General features: G+C 43.8%; 1 protein-coding gene across 1 annotated transcript; it reads right to left on the minus strand.

Moving 5' to 3' along the window:
* Window positions 1–380: 380 nt before the first annotated feature.
* slc22a17 (solute carrier family 22 member 17) lies at window positions 381–17,807 on the minus strand. The gene is made up of 10 exons (XM_041961866.1): window positions 17,317–17,807; window positions 15,325–15,875; window positions 10,184–10,287; window positions 8,416–8,570; window positions 7,657–7,822; window positions 6,878–7,002; window positions 4,896–5,001; window positions 4,469–4,692; window positions 3,630–3,741; window positions 381–2,605 (listed from the first exon to the last, which is right to left on the minus strand). Exons 2-10 carry the CDS (start codon window positions 15,799–15,801, stop codon window positions 2,329–2,331), a joined length of 1,746 nt encoding a protein of 581 aa, XP_041817800.1. The 5' UTR covers window positions 15,802–15,875; window positions 17,317–17,807; the 3' UTR covers window positions 381–2,328.
* Window positions 17,808–19,241: the final 1,434 nt, after the last annotated feature.

Here is a 19,241-nt window from a genome sequence, read left to right on the forward strand (position 1 = left end):
CTCTTGTTCAGGGAGGGGTGAGGCAAGGGGTAATCAGTTGGTTCACCTCACCACTAGATGCCACTAAATCCTGCACACTGGACCTTTACATACAGTAACTGAGAAAATGCACTTACTTTGCACCACTGCATATAGATAAAGTTAAATGCTGTTTCAGAGGTAGGGTTTTACTCTGGATTAAACATGTAATTCTCATGTGACACATATCCAATAATAAAACCTATCATTTGCAACTAATTAAGTAGAAACAATGATTTTTCAGTTCAGTATTATTCTATTCTGAGAGAGTTAAACTGAGGCTAATTCTTGCTTTGCTCTTTATACAGCTTCAGGAGCTCAACATTCATACTGTAACAACCCTTTTAAGAAATGCCCATGTCTTGTTTATTTAACCAGTTTTATTTTACATTAAATCAGGCTATAGAGTTAACTGCATCACACTCATCATTGAACAGATCATCAGTGTTGTCAGACATAATACTACTCGAGTCAAGTTAATCATAATGATAATAATCATCAGTGTATAAGTGCAACATACAGAGGAATAATCTACCAAAGGCTGACGGAGGAAGAAGCCATCAGCGAAGGTGAGCGCCCTTCATAGTTTCTTTAAAGACGCTTTAACATCAGAGTGCAAATTAAACAACTCCCGCTTCCTCTTAATATCACGCACCCACAAACACTTGAGAAAAAGAATTACCCGAGCACACTTACAGACACCAGAATTTTTTCAAGCAGTGAGACCGACATGCTTTGGTAATTCCCTATCACGATTTACTGTGTGCCATATGCAAAATGGCATCAGCCAGCACACTCAAAATCAGGAAGCTATGAAGCAAAATATATCCTTGGTGCGTGCTGGAGGAGCCGGGGGTTAATTTGGCGCTCTGGGGCCCTCTTCAGCTCCCATTCAAAACTCATGGAACACAGTCATCGGGCCCTTTTTCCAACATCAATACACATTCAGGCAAAGTAACAGATGACCTCTTTCAAAACCTCCACATTTAAGTCCTGACAAAAAATGTATGTGCCTGGTTATACAGCTCCTACTGTAGTTTGTTCGTACCCGTCTATTCTCTTACAGCTGAGACTGGTCATCTAGAGAGGTATTGAGTAACTATAAGCCTCTGAGGAAATACAGAAAAAACAAGCCCTTCAGTGCTTCCAAACATGCAGGAATGTTGTGACAGTTAACAGCTTCACTGTTACTTGATCAGAGACATCGGAAAATGGAAAGTTCATTCCATGCCAACCCAATTTAATAATATTAAGCTTAAAAATACTAGGCCTCTGGATAATTTACTGATTATGATTAGTAACAACATAAATAAGACATAAATATAGCTGGCTCCAGGCCAGATTCAGTAACTGGATTTACACAGATTGAACATCGACAACCTTCTGTTTGAAGGCCTCTTTTTGTTTTGTTTTTAGCCTCTGATCCCAATATTGATAATAGCTGATTTAAGTTCATAAAACTGTCCCTTAAATTTGAAGACTTTGGTGAAATTAACCACCAACATCTTTAAAAAGAATGTTTCAAAGTGCTCTGCACCGCTTCTCAACTGCATAGCGTACTGTACTGTACAGTTTCCAGCCACAGGGTCTGCTTTAGCAAAACTCAGATGCCCCTAGAAGTTAAAGAAACTAAGTCTAGAGTATTTACAAGGCATTTAACACCCACAGCTCCATCCAGTCTTACAACATATGTCTGAGAACTGTGGTCCATCCCTCTGTGGGGGGTCAGATGGGAGAGTTTTACCACAACTGTCACAGGAAGAGTACACAAAACTGACTGACTGCTTTGATTTTGCACGCCTCCGAACACTTGTGTTGTCGTACACACCAGGCACGACAAAAAACGTTCTATGCAGGTTAAGAGAAATGCTAGGAATAATTTGCAACTACTCTCCGACGCCCAACTGGTCTGGAGTGTCAGTAGTAAGCAGCTAACATCTCTACGACAGACACAATTGGAGGACCGCGTGCAGCAGTGTATGCTGGTGTGCCACATGGTGGAGGACCGCCCGCCGTCCACTCAGGGACAGATGAAAGATGAAGACTTCCCTACATGTGTGCGTGAACGTTGTGTGTCAGATCTACACACACCCGAACGGCAGGAAATATAGAATGGTAACTCAACCCAACCGCCTGCGTTTGGAATGACTGGAGGATGATATGTTAGGAAGCTTAGAGTGTTTGATCACCGTCACCTTTAAGTCTCTACCTTGCTCTGTCTTTCTCCTGCTCTGCATGGACATGGCAGATGTAAATGTTCTGGCTGCAAAGTGAATGATCTAAGCGCACTCCACTCTCCTCAGGAGTCTCTTAGGTCTCTGGGTTGGGTGTGGCCAGCAGTGGCACATTGTCCCTCCTCCTCCTGCCCAGCGGGGGGCGTCTGTACTGCTCCCCGTCGGCCAGCGTCTGGGGCAGCGGCTTCCTCTTGCTCTCGGGCAGCAGCAGGATGGACAGCACGGCCAGCAGGGCCAGAGAGGAGTAGACCACGTGGTGCAGGAAGTAACCGTAGTGGTTCCTCAGGTCCATGAGCGGGGAGCTGAGGCGGCCCACGCAGCCCAGGGCGAGCACTGCGCCCACACCGCTGCCCCTGTAGACACAACACGACTTCAGGTTTGACATTTACCACACATATGCTAGGATTTTCAGATTCAGTCCCCCCTCCCTCAAAGGCAAAACTCCAAACTTCTGATTACAAATGAAATAACATCTGTGCAGTTTCTTATTTTAATGGTTTAATAAGATTTTTATAAAATGTGCACACATTTTTGAGCTGCTATGTTTGCCTATATATGTATGTATTTCTTTAAAGGAGCAGATCAACATGCTGAGAACTGTGTTTATTTACTTTTTACTGTGAGTTAAATGAAAGAACTTTCATGTTGGTCTGTTAGATATGATGCCACGGCCAGGAGGCTGTTAGCTTAGCTTAGTACTTAGCTGAACACAGGAGGAAACAGCTAGCCTGGCTCTGTCCAAAGGTATCAAAATCTGCATAAGATCACTAATTAACATGTTATAGCTTGTTTGTTTCATCTGTACAAAACCAAAGTGTGAAAACAGCAGATTTTATTTTATCTTGTACCAGAGCCAGACTAGCTGTTTCCTGGCTTAATGCTAAGCTTAGATAATGCCTCCTTGCTGTAACTTCATACTTAGCACACAGATTGGTTGAGAATGATATTGATCTTCTCATCAAACTCTTGGCACATATTTCCAAAAATGTATTCAGTCTGAACAGGCATGAATTTGAGAAATAGCAGTTCATATGCAGCACTATAAACGGGGTGAAATTCCCTCATCTCAGGACATTTTGTTCCTTGATTTCCAGCTGTCATGTAATTTTAAGAGTGATCCCAGTTAATGTTTCTTCAGATGTCAGAAAACTTCTCTTCATTACTAAAAGATATCGACAGAAATTTCCCCTCTCCTCCCTCACGATTTGCTGCATTTTTCATGTCCTGACTCATTTACTGAGCAGGCTCTTTCTGACTGAAAAAAATATTAACACATTGTACGCTAGTACATTTTCACAAAGCTAAATGAGGGGGAGAGACTGCTTTAACTTTTGAGATCAGTTTTGCGACTGCAGAATGCTGCTGAGTTGGTGTTACCTGATGATGGTGGGCATGATCTCTGCAGTGAAGAGGATGCAGAGGGAGGCGGTGGCCTGGGAGGAGAAGAGACCCAGCACTGAGAAGACTGTGATGGCCGTCTCACTGAGGTCTAAAGGGCAGGAGGAGGGACAAACATCAGTATTAATGGATTACTTTGATGAAGTGCAGCTTTTCTGTTTCTCATTCTCTGCTGCTATATGATGAGGCCTTGTTGATTTGAACTGATTTCTGATGAAGAACACTGAATCAGTTTACCTTAAGTTTTCCCTAAAACTGCCAGACTTCTCTCACTGACAGTAGACACAGAGAGCAGTGGGGAGCCTCTCGGAGGAGGTCAGTGCTACTGCCCCCTCAGCTTTTGATGCCTGATTAAAGCACAGCACCTGACACAGCTTTGACTTTGCTGCCACTGCAGTGTCCTACTTAAACTGAGTGTCGTACTCATTTTGAGCCACAAGGGGGAGACTGAGACTGAGGCAACAGTGAGAGTGTTTCCACACCACGCTGTGGAGAGACAAAGACGCTGAGGACGTACTTTTCCATGCACAAAGCTGACCGGTTTGCTTTTCATAGTGCATGAACTCCACATGAAGTCGGTGGTGTACAGATGATCTAATGTGACCACAAATCTGAGCTTAACATCAAATAAAATAACTTTCACCTTCATTCCAGATTGGATTTGAGAAAGCAAGGCCTTTAATCCTAATACAAGCCGCACATGAGAGAAATGTTCACCAACAACAGGGGGTTGGCAAAGACTATTAATAGCTTTCTTTATCTGACTCGAGATTTATTTGAGAAAACAAATATCCTGCTGTCAACTAAAGCTTGCTTACACTCCATGAGTCCCAGGAGGATCAAAGAGGCCAGCCCCGTCATTGTCATGGAGAGGAGCAGGATGCCACGGCGGCCGCACCTGTCGACTGTCACCCAGAGCAACAGCCAGGCGCCACCCCCTGCACACACAGACAGCAGATACGTCCAATAGAAGCTGGGGGCCGTGCCTCTGACGTCACCTCGGAAAGAGCTGTAACAGTGACTAATGCCGTGAGAGATGAATCTGAGGGAGGAAGGACAGAAAAACAAAGAGTAAGCAGTCATGTGTTTCCAAACAGGATTTAAATAGAAAAGTGGTCCAGAGAGGAAGAACATTATATACCGCAGCGGCTACCAGCTCCGTAAATAAAGTGCTACGCAAACGGAAAGGAGCGTCTCCGAGCTGCAGCGTTGCTGAATTAATGGCAAGGGCGTGGGATGACTTACGAGGTGAAGCCGAGCACACACATGTTCTTCCAGATGTTCCTGCTGTGGAAGAGCTCAGGGAAGGACAGGTGGGGGCGTGAGGAGGGGGCCGGCTCTGAATCCAGCTCTGCAGCAAGCAAACAAAGGAAAAACAAAGGCGTTCTGTTTTTAAGTCACAGTTCAACAATGCACGACCTGACCTGGTTTCTCTTCTAATCAATAGCTAACTGTCTGTTTTTTTTTTTAATCTGGAGAGAGACGGAGGACACAAGCTCAATCAGCGTGTTACAATTCTTGCTGGACGAATAGAGGTTGTTTAATAACCACTTAGAATTTAGCTGAATCAGACTTAAATAATTTAGTAACATATAAAGAATAAATGATTTATAACACACTATAACACTATGACGTACAACCCTGTTTCCAAAAAAGTTAGGCTGCTGTGTAAAATGTAAATAGAAACAGAGTGTGATGATTCGTAACACTGAAACAAATCAACAACATGGGCAACAAAAGACTGGAGGATCATCTCACAATGAATCAGGTGAAGCGGCAACAGTTGAGTAACATGATCAGGTATAAAAAGAGCATCCAGAGAGGCAGGGCCTCTCTGAAGTACAAATGGGGTTCATCACTCTGTGACAGACTGTGCTGGCAAATAGTGCAACAATTTAAGAATCATGTTTCTCAACGTAAAATTGCAAACATTTCCTTGTCTACAGTACATAATGTGAATGAAAGATTCAGAGAATCTGAAGAAATCTCTGTACACGAGGGACAAGGCTGAAAACCAGTATTGAATGGTCGTGATCTTCAGGCCCTTCAGACAGGAATCTGTAGTCGACGTCACTGCATGGGCTCAGGATCACTTCCAAAAATTATCATCTGTGTTGGTTCATCGCTGCAGCCACAAATGGATGTTGAAACTCTACCATGCAAAGAGGAAACCATATATAAACCAGATGCAGAAACAGATCCGCCTCCTCTGGTCCCAAGTTCATTTAAGATGGACTGAGGCAAAGTGGAAAACTGTCCTGTGGTCTGACGAATCAAAACGTGAAATTCTTTTTGGAAATCATGGCACCGCATCCTTCTGGCTAAAGAGGGACCATCCAGCTTGTTATCAGTGCACAGTTCAAAAGCCAGCATCCACTATGGTATGGGGGTGCATTAGTGCACAAAGCACATCATTGACCTGCACATTTGTGAAGGCTCCATTAATGCTGAACCACATATATGCAGGTTCTGGAGCAACATATGCTGCCAAGTCGTTCTTGCTTATTCTAGCAAGACGATGTCAAACCACATTCTGCACGTATTCTAACAGCAAGGCTAAGTAGTAAAAGAGTCCGGCTGCTAAACTGACCTGCCTGCAGTCCAGACTTGTCACTCACTGAAAATGTTTGTTGCATTATGTAACGTAGAATACGACAAATGAGACCCCGAACTGTTGAGCAGCTGAAACCAAGAGAAAACGTTCCAGTTTCAAAATCTCTGCAACTGGTCTCCTCACTTCCCAAACGCTGTGTTGCTCAAAGAAAAGGCGATGCAGCAGAGCGGCAAACATGAGCCTATCCCAACTTTTTTTTTTCAAACGTGTTGCTGACATCAAATGCTAAATGAGGATATCATTTTCAAAAAAACTATGAAATTTCTCAGTTTCAACATTTACGTTCTCGCTTCAATACTTTTTTACATAATGGGTTTTGTCAGACAAAAGAAATGGTTGATTTTCCAATTATTATTTTTAGAAATGCAGCAGTGAGATCCATGGGGCCCAAAAAAGTGAGTAAAGCTGATGTTGATGCCACTAAACAAGAACAACATCCTACTTCCTGGGCAACATATTTACATATAAACTCTGCAGAGTCCAGCTAGCATCCAGCTCAGATTTAGGCACGTTTTGAAATGCACTGCAATAAAACACCCATTAATAAAACGGGTTCATTAAATGAATGTCCATTCAACCTGGCAGGGACGAAACCCTGCGTCTGCAGACACACCTGTGAAGCTCTCGTCGTCCCTCACGTCTCTGTTGGAGTTTCGTCTCTCGCTGAAGGAGTTCATGTCAGCACATCTCTCTGACAGAAGGAGCCAGCGAGGAGACTCTGGAAATACCCCAGGAATGCTGCAGGAGAGCAAAGAGAAATTATAAATCCATTCTTTGATCTTTGCTGACCTTTACCAAGCCCCCAAACACCTCAGATGCATTGACATTATGTTGCTATAATCCAGATTTGCTCCTTCAGCATGGAAAATAACCAATGTAGGTCACAGAGTAGCAGAATTCTTTATTTCTTAATCCAGCCTTTTCTCCATTCTTATTAAAAACCTGCAATTCATTGCCAGTAATCATCAGTTAATCTCTGTTAATTTGCTTTTGAAACTGCAATGAAGGCTTATCTTGTAACAGAGGTCTTACAGGGACCAGCGACCTTAAACAAAGTAGCCCTAATGCATTCTGACAGGAGCTAAAAGGCTCAGTGTGACAAGGGGATTGAGATCAATATGATTCAACAAAGCTTTCAGCAAGTCAGTTGGCATCAAGACACTTTATCAAAAGACATCAGATTCCTTCATTCTCTTGTAGTTTCTCAGAAAAATAAAACACGCGCAAACTGACACAGTCAAGAAATCTCATACATCTAATCTTCAGAATGAAAAGAAAACGCTGATGATCATGCCCTAAAAATGGGAATCAAAACACTAATACTGAAATAAAAAACAGACACAGCAGAATCAAATGATCACACACGCCGATAGCAAGCAAACACGCTCATACCCGTAACTGAGGAAGAGTGTTAGCGGGGCGGCGCCGGCTCCCAGCAGGCCCCTCCAGGACTGGCAGCCCAGGGCGACGGCCAGCAGCAGCAACTCTCCAGCTACAGTCATCAGCCCGGCCAGCATGGTCCCCAGCAGCCTCAGAGACGGCTCGCACAGCTCCAGACCTGGCAGACAAACACAACAGCAGCAGATCCATTGTAACCATCAGGGGTGATTGCACAAAGAAGCAAACCACAAACTACTACTACACAAACGACTTCATTTATTCTACAACTGCAGCTGCCTTAATTTTGTGTTCCTTTAAAGGGAAACGTGCATTGGCATAATATTTTGTAAAGACATTCATGGTCCCCAGAAGATGAAGCCTACTGACTTTGGTCATCGTCTGACTTTTCCTGTAGCGCCGCCAAAAGGTTCACATTTATAGTTGTCAAAAATTCTTTGGTGGATTGACATGAAGTTAAACACACACATTCATATTCCCCTGAGGATGAAAACAGACATTCTTATTAGCCTCAGCTCTGTTTAATGTTAATTAGCAAATGCTAACATGCTAAAACGCTAACGTAAGATGTTGGTAAACGTAAACCTTTTAATATGTCAGCATTTTAATTGTGGGCATTCTGAAATTAGCATTTAGCCCAAAGTGCTTCTGTACAGTCTCACAAAGCTGCAAGTCTGTAGACTCTTAGTCTTGTTTTTTCCTGTCTACTAAACAAGCTTCAAACATCAGTCCTTCAAATGCTGAAGTACTCACGAGTGATGTACAGAGTGAGGTAGACTCCCGCACTAGCTGCCGCCAAACAGAAACGCATGACGATGAAGATGGAGGGGTACGGAGAGACACACACCAGCACCCCAAACACCACCGACAGGGTCAGGGAGGTCAGCAGAGTCTTGGACCTGCCCAGCCTGCAGGGAACCGACAGACACATCAATACACCTGTATTATTATATATGATATAGTTGAGCTGCCATTCCCGCTACCATTAAAAAAGTCTCTTTAGCCAGAACACAGAAACATTACGCTGGAGGAATTTTTTATCATTAAAAAAATAATATGTAGAAATTTAAATCCAAGTCAAGATAAATGCATTAAAGCATCGACAGTTTCAACATTAGAAGATTAATTCTAAGAAACTGTAGACATCCTGTTCAAATATGGCATTTCCTAAAGGTATTGTCAAATCTTTCAAAAAGAAATGCAACCACAAAGTTCAAACTATAGTGTTTCTCCTTTCTAACTGGGACACAAAGTATATGTGTGGTACAGAAGTATTTGTGAAAGGAGAGAGGATTTGCTTTGTTTTTCACCTCAGCTACAGAGGCTTTGTACATTATATACAAAAGAGCAAATACAGTGCCTTTGGGTTATTGCACAGTAAAGTAAAAAAAAAAACACATATAGAGCACAGGAGAAGTTGCACCGATGTAATGGATATTAGCATATGATGACATAAATAATGGAGTAGTGCAGTGCAGTGAAAATGATTTGGTTATAGTTCTTGATAATAAAATAGATCTGGCAACAAGAGCTTGCTCTAAAATACAGAGGCTTTGGTCGTCGAGGCAGCTCAAGTGTGAAGCACTAACTGATCACTACATGTGATGATTAGCCAGTTTTCAGCTGCGTGCGTGTGCAGCAGTTTTGTTTCCGACTTGCAGATCAGCACCGTTCCCTTTTCTTCTCTGCACATTCCCAGGAGGCGGCATCGATTCACTGGTCTTAACAAACAGATGCTATGCTCAATTGGTCAACAAATGAATGAAGGCTGTTAGCTGATTAAATTTGAATCATCTCCCTCGCAATCCCCCCAAAACTACAGCTTCCCCTGTGTGATTTTCAACACAACAGACAGGCTGGATCCATTACGTCAATTATCTGCGGTGCTTGGGGTTCGCCTAATGCAGAGCGCTGAGCATGTGGTCCTCAGATCTGGCTAAATAAAGTTTGTAAATGTTAAACAGCTACAGTCTCTAACATTAACTTGTATACCATGCTGTGCTTATGTGTAGTACTTGCTTTGTGCTATATTCTTTTTATCTGTGGCAAAGTATTTCAGCAAGTCCAACTGGATTTCTTGCACGAACTCATGATAGAAAACACTGTGAAAAGGCATTTTAGCTGCTTGGTATTAACTCTCTCACTTTCGGCTGGAGGCCACTACTGTCTCAGAGAAGTAAATCGTGTTGTGTGTGTGTGTGTGCGTGAGCATTCATGTCTGCTTGTTGTATGAAGGGTTGTGCAGTAGTGAAACTGCAAAGTAAGGACTAAAGACTAAAAAATGAAGAACAACAGCACAGACGCCTGTGGACAGATGGACTGAGTTGTAGTGGAATGTGTGTGTGTGTGTGGTCATGTATTACTCATAAATCTGTTTACACGGTCATGTTTTGGGGACTCGCTTCCTATTGAGGACAAAAAAAACACAAGTCCCCATGGCAAAAATCATTATATTTAAGGGTGAAGGCTTGTGTTAGGGTCAGTGAATGTGTGTGTGTTTGTGTGTTTGGGTATGTATTACCTGTCAGCAGCATAGCCCAGGCCGAGACAGCCAGTCAGGACGCCCAGGATGAAACACACCTCCTCCACTGGGACCAGCCAGTACTGACCACACACCAGATCCCACTGGACACACACACACACACACACAGAGGGAGGGGGAGAGACTTGTCAGTTATTATCTGTTCAGGTCAGGGGAACAACACACATGTTAGCGAACAGGCAGCCGCAGGGTAGACATCAACACACATCAGGAGTTGTTTGTAATGTTTTATTAATGTTCTAACCAACCAAAACTTTAACGGTAACTTCTCCACCACACTGCATACCCCAAATATCTTTCTCAACAAACACCTGTTTTTAATGCCAATTATTCTGACCATTAGTTTTTAATTCATCGATGACAGAAATGCTAAAAGACTATCCATTCCAATGGGAAAAGCCGATATGTCGCCTTCTCCAAAACCACCAGACTCCTTTGACAGAAACAGTAATTTCACCTTACAGAACATGAGCATCACTGTTCTGCTGCTGCCTCAATCAGTTAGTTAGTTTGTGTTACTGTGTGACTTTTGTTTTGCTGCTTCCCTCGTCGACAGCAGTACATTGCTTTGCTGCCTACAGTGGCGCTCCTGCTGCTTTTCCAAACAGGGAGCGTGCTGACTGCCTACTGTGGGTAATACACTGACCACAGCCCCACTTAAAAAAAAAATCACAACTATCCCTTCAAAAAAAATTCAATTACAACAATAGAAAAAAGCTAATGAGTGTGTTTGGGAAAGTATTATCATCAATGATTCATTTCCTGTCAATCAGTCCTACCTATGTTTAATAATTAGCGATCACTACACTGCAATTCAAATTACAATTCAGAGAGCTTTGAAAATCACCTCAAAACCACCGATAACAAGTCACACATACTCTGATAAAGATGCTTTCATGTGATGTCTATACTCGTTTCAATGTATTGTTTGATGTGTGACTTGTTCTGTATGTAAGATTCATATTATTTAACCCTCAAATGATGAGTGAGTGGCAGACGATGGTAAACTGGTTAATTAACAGCAAACTCATTAAGGAAAGTGGCGTGCAGAGAGGACAGTGGAAAGATCACACCTAATTTACACCTGTCCGACCCGTGTAGTTCTGAAGACAACATAGTGTTTGCTAACAAAGAGAGTTTGAAGTGCGTTGCCTTCCTCCCTGCATGTTTTAAAGCCCTAAGCTTTAATGTATAACTCACTGAGCATTCACATTGATTGTTAGCTTGACTTACTCATGAAGAAATATGCTTTGGGAAAATGAAATTACTTTCTTAATTAAATGCTTACTTTGATTCAAAAGGCAGCCCAGCTTTATTTACAATGCACGATTAAAACAGACTGTGGATTTAAACTACAGACTGCGAATACAAAATAAAGTTTACACAAGAAGTACTGAAATTTTATCTATTTTATTCATAGTACACTCCTATATTTCTGAAGGATGATTACAAATATCAGTTTCTGGTCCTTCTTAGCTAAAATAACACTCATGCTTTGACTGTTTGGTGGCCTGTCAGAGTGGATGATTTCTGATCATTGATAAATAATGAGGTGTCCCTGGTGTAACCGGACCTGGATTACAACAGGAGATCACAGGCTGAGAGAATGAGACAGTATGAACCCTTCATGATCCATCAGAGTCATAACACAAACACCTGATAATATAATATTACATAGTGACTTCATAATATTAAAGTGTATGTGGTTGTGACATTCAGAAGACAGTGGGTGTATTAGTAGTAGTACTGGCAGCTATAGCAGTAACAGCAGGACTGCCTGGTCAAATGCATGCAGTCCAAAACAAATGGCATCCACATAGAATGTCAGCACATCTGTCAAGAAAAAAAAAAAACATGACAAAAATAACAAGAGATATCTGCTCTCAGGTCTGAGTTTTAATCACATTAAGCCGACCCACTGATTTGCATTAACAGCTGAGCTCTGCGAATGTCGCTGTCTGCTGTGCCGCTGAAAGCAAAATGATTTTAATGATCTACAGAGGGAGAGCGAGAGCAGAGGGCCGGCGATAAAAAGGCCTTGCATAATTGGAGCCCGTGCACGGAAACATAAAAGCCTGTCACATAATATCAGCTGTCCTGTTGCTGAGGCACGGGGCCGTGACGGCGCACACTAGTCGGGTAAAGGGCAGCGTAGCAACCCGTAGCGCTCATGCGGGTGGAATGCTTTGGACAACAGGAGGAGGGAAAATGAACACAAACCAGTTTGTAAACTCCTCAGACTGGTTTTTTAGAATGAGGCGCAGGCACCAGTCTGGCACAGTGTGTGACTCTGGGAAAAAATGAAACCTGCATCCATTTCCCCCTTTTACATTTCTGACTCCAGTTAATTTCATTATGGTATATAACTTTACAGAGCGATGTCAATATATGTAGTGATGAAGAAAATTTATTGAAAAAAGCATTTGAGAAACTTTATTGATAAACAACATATGGGAATGTTTATTTCTAATCTAGCACATTAATTATCTCACAAATCGATTTACTGTATTATATTGTTTTAAAAACCATGTAAAAGTAGAATACCTCCATAAAGCAGTCCTGCTTATTGATGTGCAATATTGCCCTCGAGGGCCTCATACGCCCAGATATATCTGGTCAAGCTACTCCTCTATAAAAGCTTAATACAACATTTTTGAGAGGTGATATGTTATTGTCGTATTAACCAACCCAAATGACATCAGGAAGAAACAAACCAGTCTGTGCACTTTCCCGCAGACCGCAGCAGAGATATGTTGAGAGGAGTTTGCCTCTAATGAAGTGACACAGTATTTATTGATCAGTGGCAGAGGAGAAGCTGATCAGAGGCCGTCCTGCTTCCTGCTCACCAGACTGCCAGCTCAGCAAAGCAAAGCGGCACTGGAGTGACATCATCATGACAGAGAAAAATACATTCTGAGCTACATCCGACTCGAGAGCCCACAAATGTCCGTCTCTTTGTCCGTCCGTGTCACTCTCAGTGCCTGAAATGAAGGACGGAGGACACTGAAGGCATATACAGCTACTTGCTGTGGAAGAATGCATTTGCAAGCATGTGCCTGCTAAATGCCTCCCTTGGCAGCGTTTATGTATCCTCAGCTCGCTGCAGTGGTGTGGGTGGATTACCGGGGAACTGCCCTAATACCACGGACCAGAGGGCTGGGAGTGGTTCCCACAGACACACAGACCATAGAGCCTGAGTGGAAAACTGAGCAGCTGGCTCGGCTCTGTTAAAGCCATTAACAAGAGCAATTCAGTGCTTTTACTATGAAATTCAGCTGTGAAAGGAAAGGTTTTTTCCTCCATGATCTTCAACACTGGTCATGCAAGTCAAAATACCAAGCAGTGTGCAAAGTGACACATTAATGCACCAACACAGCACTTATCACTCTAATATGTGTATGACAGAGCCACGAGCGGCCTTTCCCTTCTGCTAGAAACGTGACAATCAGACCTAAATCTGCAGCTTCACTGAGAACCACGAGCAACCGGATGAGCTTTCTCTCATCTGGAGTCATCCTCTAAGAACACTGATACTGCAGTTAAAAGAAACTTCTTCAAAATTGATGAAACAGAGTTATTTTCCAAACCTGACAATATTCCTTTTCACAAAATATTCCCTCTTCCACTCCAGCGAATCCTTCACCTGCCTGTCTGCCGATTGAACACAGACATCAAGGCAGGAAGTACATTATGGTTAAAAGGTTGGAGATGCTAAGCTGTGGCCAGGAGGAAAGCAGGAAATAGTTAATGAGGTTCCCATGACCACAGAATTCAAAGGGAAAGATATTTTGTACCTTGGTGTCCATTCATTTAAGTACAATATCTCCCTTTGTATGTCAATGGTAATCTGGTTGTGAGCAGGGATTGTTCTTCCTTGGTGACGTATTTAAGGAAAGTTTGACCTTTGAAACAAGTCTGAGATATCTCTGAAATCGCTCGCTCTCGTGGCCCTTTCAGTCTGACACGGTGACGCAGGTTAAACACACATTTCAGAATGAGTCACCGGGCGTTATCCGACCTGGCTTCACAACCCTCTTTTCATAGTTGAAAGGAGTTTGTATTTTTGAAAATATTAAAAGTGACACAGCAGACAGGGACATACCATGGTCTTCCTTGTCAAAACCCTGCATCTACATTACCCATAATGCAGCTTGACCGCCTGCTAGTAGCAGCTAGCGTAGCCTCCAGCCTCAAGCAGAGATGTGGAGCCGGCTACCGAGGTCCGACGAGCTTTTCTAAAAGCCAGATTTTTTTCATTTTTCACATGTTTAGTCTTCAGCCACAACCAGGCTTGAGGCAGTTCATCAGATTTCGTGCAGCTCCCTGTGGAGCCACAAAAGGCCTGTACAACTCTTTCACATATGCAGTAGTACTCCCTGAGACCTGTCAACAGGCTCTGATGTGTGAAAAAAACAGAATCGCAGTTCCATTTCTAAATGGGTGCATATGCATCACCCTACCTACATCACAACCCTCCTCCCTAACAATGCTCGAACATCTGAGGAAATGCCTTTCCACTTCTACAGAAATAAAGCTGATGTTCAAACTACAACCGGCTGGCTTACTAGTTAAAGAAACAGAGGGTGAGTGTGTGCAAGACACTGTTCCTAAACTTAACTTTTCTTACTAGTTCTGTGGTTTAGCAGTGGTGTGTATGGAACAACAGCATCAGACTGTGCTGGGATTTACCTCTCATATAAGTCTCATATGAATACCTCAGACATTTTTTTTGAAAACACCAACAAGGAAGAGTTTTCACGACAACAACCCCTGTCCCCACACAACCATAACTAAGCTTAACTTAAAAGCAAAGTTGATTAACTGCCCAGCAAGATCCAGGGCGCTACAAGCCACCAGGAGATGACTTCTTGCGTGCCTCATAATTACAAATATGTGCAGCTGAATTAAGGTTTAGCAGCACTGCAAAAACGAAGGCTGCATGCTCAGCAAGACCTTCCCATGGATGAGCACGGGATAAAAAAAGAAACAAACTTTTCAGCATTTTAAACCCTAAATCCATACATAAACAAAAAAAAAGGCTTCCCACAGAAAGCCAAGACAATGAACCAGGCCGGGACCATAATTAGAGAGCTGAGGAGGATCCCAGGCCGGAGCTTTACCTCTGTAACGATGTTGTTCCTCAGCCCTTCTGTCACGTTGTAGTCCCAGCCGGCCTCGCAGTCCACCGCTGCTGACTGGCTGCTGTTGACGTACTGCTTACACTGGGACAGTCCCCCGCCGTCCCCGGGCCTCTCCCCCTTCTCCCAGGGCAGGGAGGCGTTCAGCACCTCGGGCGACGGCAAGGGTCCCGGCAGGTGGCAGTGGTGGGGCGGGGAGAGGGTGATGAGCGGGTCGGAGGAGAGCAGGAAGGCCAGGAAGAGGTTGGGCAGGATGGAGAGAGCGATCAGCACCCTCTGCTTCTTCCTGCCCAGAGCCAGCACCATCACCTCCCCGGTGGGAGGCAGCGAGGGTGGGGCGGGGAGGGAGGAGGAGGAAGGGGCCGGGGACGAGGGCACAGGTGAGGAGGGGAGGGATGGAGGGGGAGCAGGGCACGGGGAGGGGGAGACCAGCGGGGGAGAGTCTGGGGATGTCATCATTTAAAGGGGTTAAAGGCGTAGGTGGAGGGAGGTTGTAGTGATGGTTGGTCCCCAGGCGGAGATGTGGGAGAGCTCTGTGGGAGAGGAGAATTACAGAGCATCATCTTATAGCTTAAACACCCCACACAGGCCTGACATAAACAGTGATCTTGACATGGTGTGAATGATAAAACAAATGATGGCTGAATTCCAATTAGTTTATTTGTCCAGCGGTGACATCTGAATGTAGCTTCTCGCTACATTAAGGTGGAGCTAGACGGCTCATGGGTGTTCACCACACACACCAATCATGTGGTTATTGCCTGCTGGACCACGTCACATGTCTTCTGCAGGATGGCACTGATGTGAAAGTTCCCACTAGCACAGTCAGTGGGTCACTTCACACTGAGACGGCACCATTTTAAACACAATCTGCTCAGGACTCAGGTTCCTGCAGGACTACAGCACACTGAACCGCGAACGATTACAGATTATTTACACAATCTAATACTGTCCGTCCACGCCAGACTGGAACAGAAGAGTTCTGTGGAAGCGCTGCAACTCTGAGAGTTAATTTAGTACAGGGGTTATAAGATCATGCCTACACTTCAGCATGGATGGAAAATGCATCACCCGCAACTATTTTGGATCATTTTTCAAGCAAAAATACCAAACATTCCCTGGATTCGGCCTCTCAGATGTGAGAATTTGCTGCCTTTCTTTGCCTTACATGAGCACGAGCTGAACATCTTTGAGCCTTGTGCTGTTGCTTGGATGACATCGCCTCAGGCTTTAGGAAACCCTGACTGGCCTTTTTACTATTTTCTGCCATTGATACAGACTACTGTTAGTTGTAGGCACATTTCTGGCCGTTTATGACATAACAGCTATTCGTTACAGGCCTAAAACAACACTTAACGGGCTTTTCGAAGCTACCACACAAGAGACTGTGAGGGTTTTTGTGCAGCCTTTTCAAGTACATGGGGAGGCAGAAAAAATATACAAATAACTGCAAAAGTTAAAAAAAAATCTTACTATGCATGCAGCCACTTTTAACCCACATAAGCCTATAACAGATTAGTCCATAAACCTGACATGACACAGTGAAGTGATGGGGGCCCTGCCTTCCCTCTCTCTGCAGGCTGGGGGCTGGAATGTGGACAGCCTGTGCTCTCCTCTGTCGGTGCACATGGTGCTCCTCTAGCAGCCAGTGCTGCTGTGTTTTCCTTCTGAAAGGGCCAGGAAGTCTCACAAAAAAACAAAAAAGGGTTACATAAGAGCTTGTACACGAGGAGGGGGGAAAGGACGTGGAGGGAATGTAACACACGGGGGCTGGCTGGCCACTGTGGAGGTGCTAACACTGACATAAAGAGAGCAGCAGGAAGGGAATAAAATGACCGTGTAGAGGATGGGGGGGTGCAGCTGCTGGGCCGGGCTGACAAGACTCACCTGCCCCGGCTGACTGGTCCAACACACAGCTGCTGCAACACCGCCAGCCCGGCTTCAAAACCACATGCACAAGCTGCTGTTACTCACCCCTTCAAAATGCTGCTAAATGTGCGCCAAATTCCTACTGTCCGTGGTCAAACATCCACAACATCGCGGGGTGAGAGGGGACCAGAGAGTAGTTTCACCGCATTCACCGTATCTCCTCCGCTCCTCGATGCCAGTTCGCTGTGTCCGTCGTGTGGAGAGACATGTCTGTCCCGGAGAAGTGCTGGAGCCCTGTGATAAACACCGGCGCTGCGCGTGACACGGGCAAGGACACCGGACCCGCGCTAGCCCCGAGCCCAGCTAACCCTCCGCCGCTTCCAGATGAGGTGATGCCCGCCGGGGATGCTGGACTCCCCTTCTACCGTCGCCGGCCTTTAACGTTATCGTTCGGTCCAAGTTTCTGCCTGCCGACAATACACAGAATGATAAAATAAGGCGTGTGCGTGTCCGACAGCATCTTAAAGGGAAACGCGTCGTCAGTCGGCCGGCCGAGGACAAAGAGCGCCTGGAAGGCTGCACTGAGAGGAGCCTGTTTATAAGGGCGAGCTGCTCCACCGGCGGCGGCACGCTTCGGGAAAAGTCGGCTAAGATCGTCAGAGCGACGTCCCCTCGTCTCACTGCTGTCGAAGATCGTGTATGATGAGTGGGTACGTCACTCAACAATAAACATGGTAACAGAAAATCATTTAAATTAATTTATTTGTTGAGCTTTTCCATTAGGCCTGCATTGATCAATTAAATTTATCTTACTGTTAGAAATGGTCGTTTATTTGAAGCAAGGCATTGGATAAAAACACTAAAAGCTAAAATGACCTTATAGTCAAGCCATGTCAAAGTTTATTGTAGTCCAACATCACAAAGCATGTCTCAGAGGGCTGTACACATGATTAAAAAGAGCAATGACTAATATCAGCAAAACATATAACAACTGGATTATTCCACACATACAAGGCAAAATATACAATACAACAGTATGATATTCAAATCAAACCTGGATGAGACAAATGCATAGACAAATGCAAGAATGGGATGAATCTTGGCGATGTTTCGTGAGTGGAAATTTGCAGTCTTTGTGCTACTGCTTATATGTTCTTCAAAGGAGATATAAGGACCAACTAGAATACTGAGATTTCTATCTCAAGGGCTTTGTGAAATTGTGGAACCATTGTGGAATTTATTTCTAAACTGCTTCAGACCAAGAATCAGTATTTCAGCTTTCTCTGTATTTAAAAAAAAAAAAAGAAGCTAGATGACATCACTGAATTGATTCCTGATATACATCCTGCCAGAGTCGCACATGATGACAGGCATCAGGATTAATTAAGATGTAAAACTGATACATAGGACTTCTTTTGTCAAAGCAGCTTCTGTGCTGGGACATTTTCTGAAGCTGTTGTCAGTGAAGTCAGTGTTTAGACAGCAGGGCTGATCCATGGTGGCTACAGCAGATAAGAATTGTAACATAGGCCCTGGTTGTTTGCATAAAAAGATAAAAACTTAAAGTGCATAAGAAGTACTTCAAAAGATTTAAAAACAGTGGTGTTGCTTGCAGTTAGCATTACTGGTCTGGAGTTGTATATGTGTATAACTCCACCTCTTCTTCTTGTTTACACTTGTAAACTAGTGTCATTTGTAAATGATGCCTATTTTAGACTTACAGTCATTTGGCTTTAGCCACATTTCACATAAACCCATTAAGCAAGATCATGGTCATTGATCATGCCATGAATGAGCAATGAGTTAGGAGAAACTCATCTATATGAATAACGCCAATATTTAATTTGGGTAATGTTATTATGGTTTCTAAGATTGTGTCTGTTATTATTATCATCCTGGCTTCACTAATTATGACAGCTGTAAAGTAAATGGTTATCCATACTGTGGGGATGTTCTGGGACTTGGCAGTTATCATCTGGGGTTTTATCATCTGAAGCAGACCATGAGTCAGCAGGACCCTCTCTGTCTCT

This window comes from Chelmon rostratus, chromosome 20 (assembly GCF_017976325.1).
Source record: "Chelmon rostratus isolate fCheRos1 chromosome 20, fCheRos1.pri, whole genome shotgun sequence".
Classification (NCBI taxonomy): domain Eukaryota; kingdom Metazoa; phylum Chordata; class Actinopteri; order Chaetodontiformes; family Chaetodontidae; genus Chelmon; species Chelmon rostratus.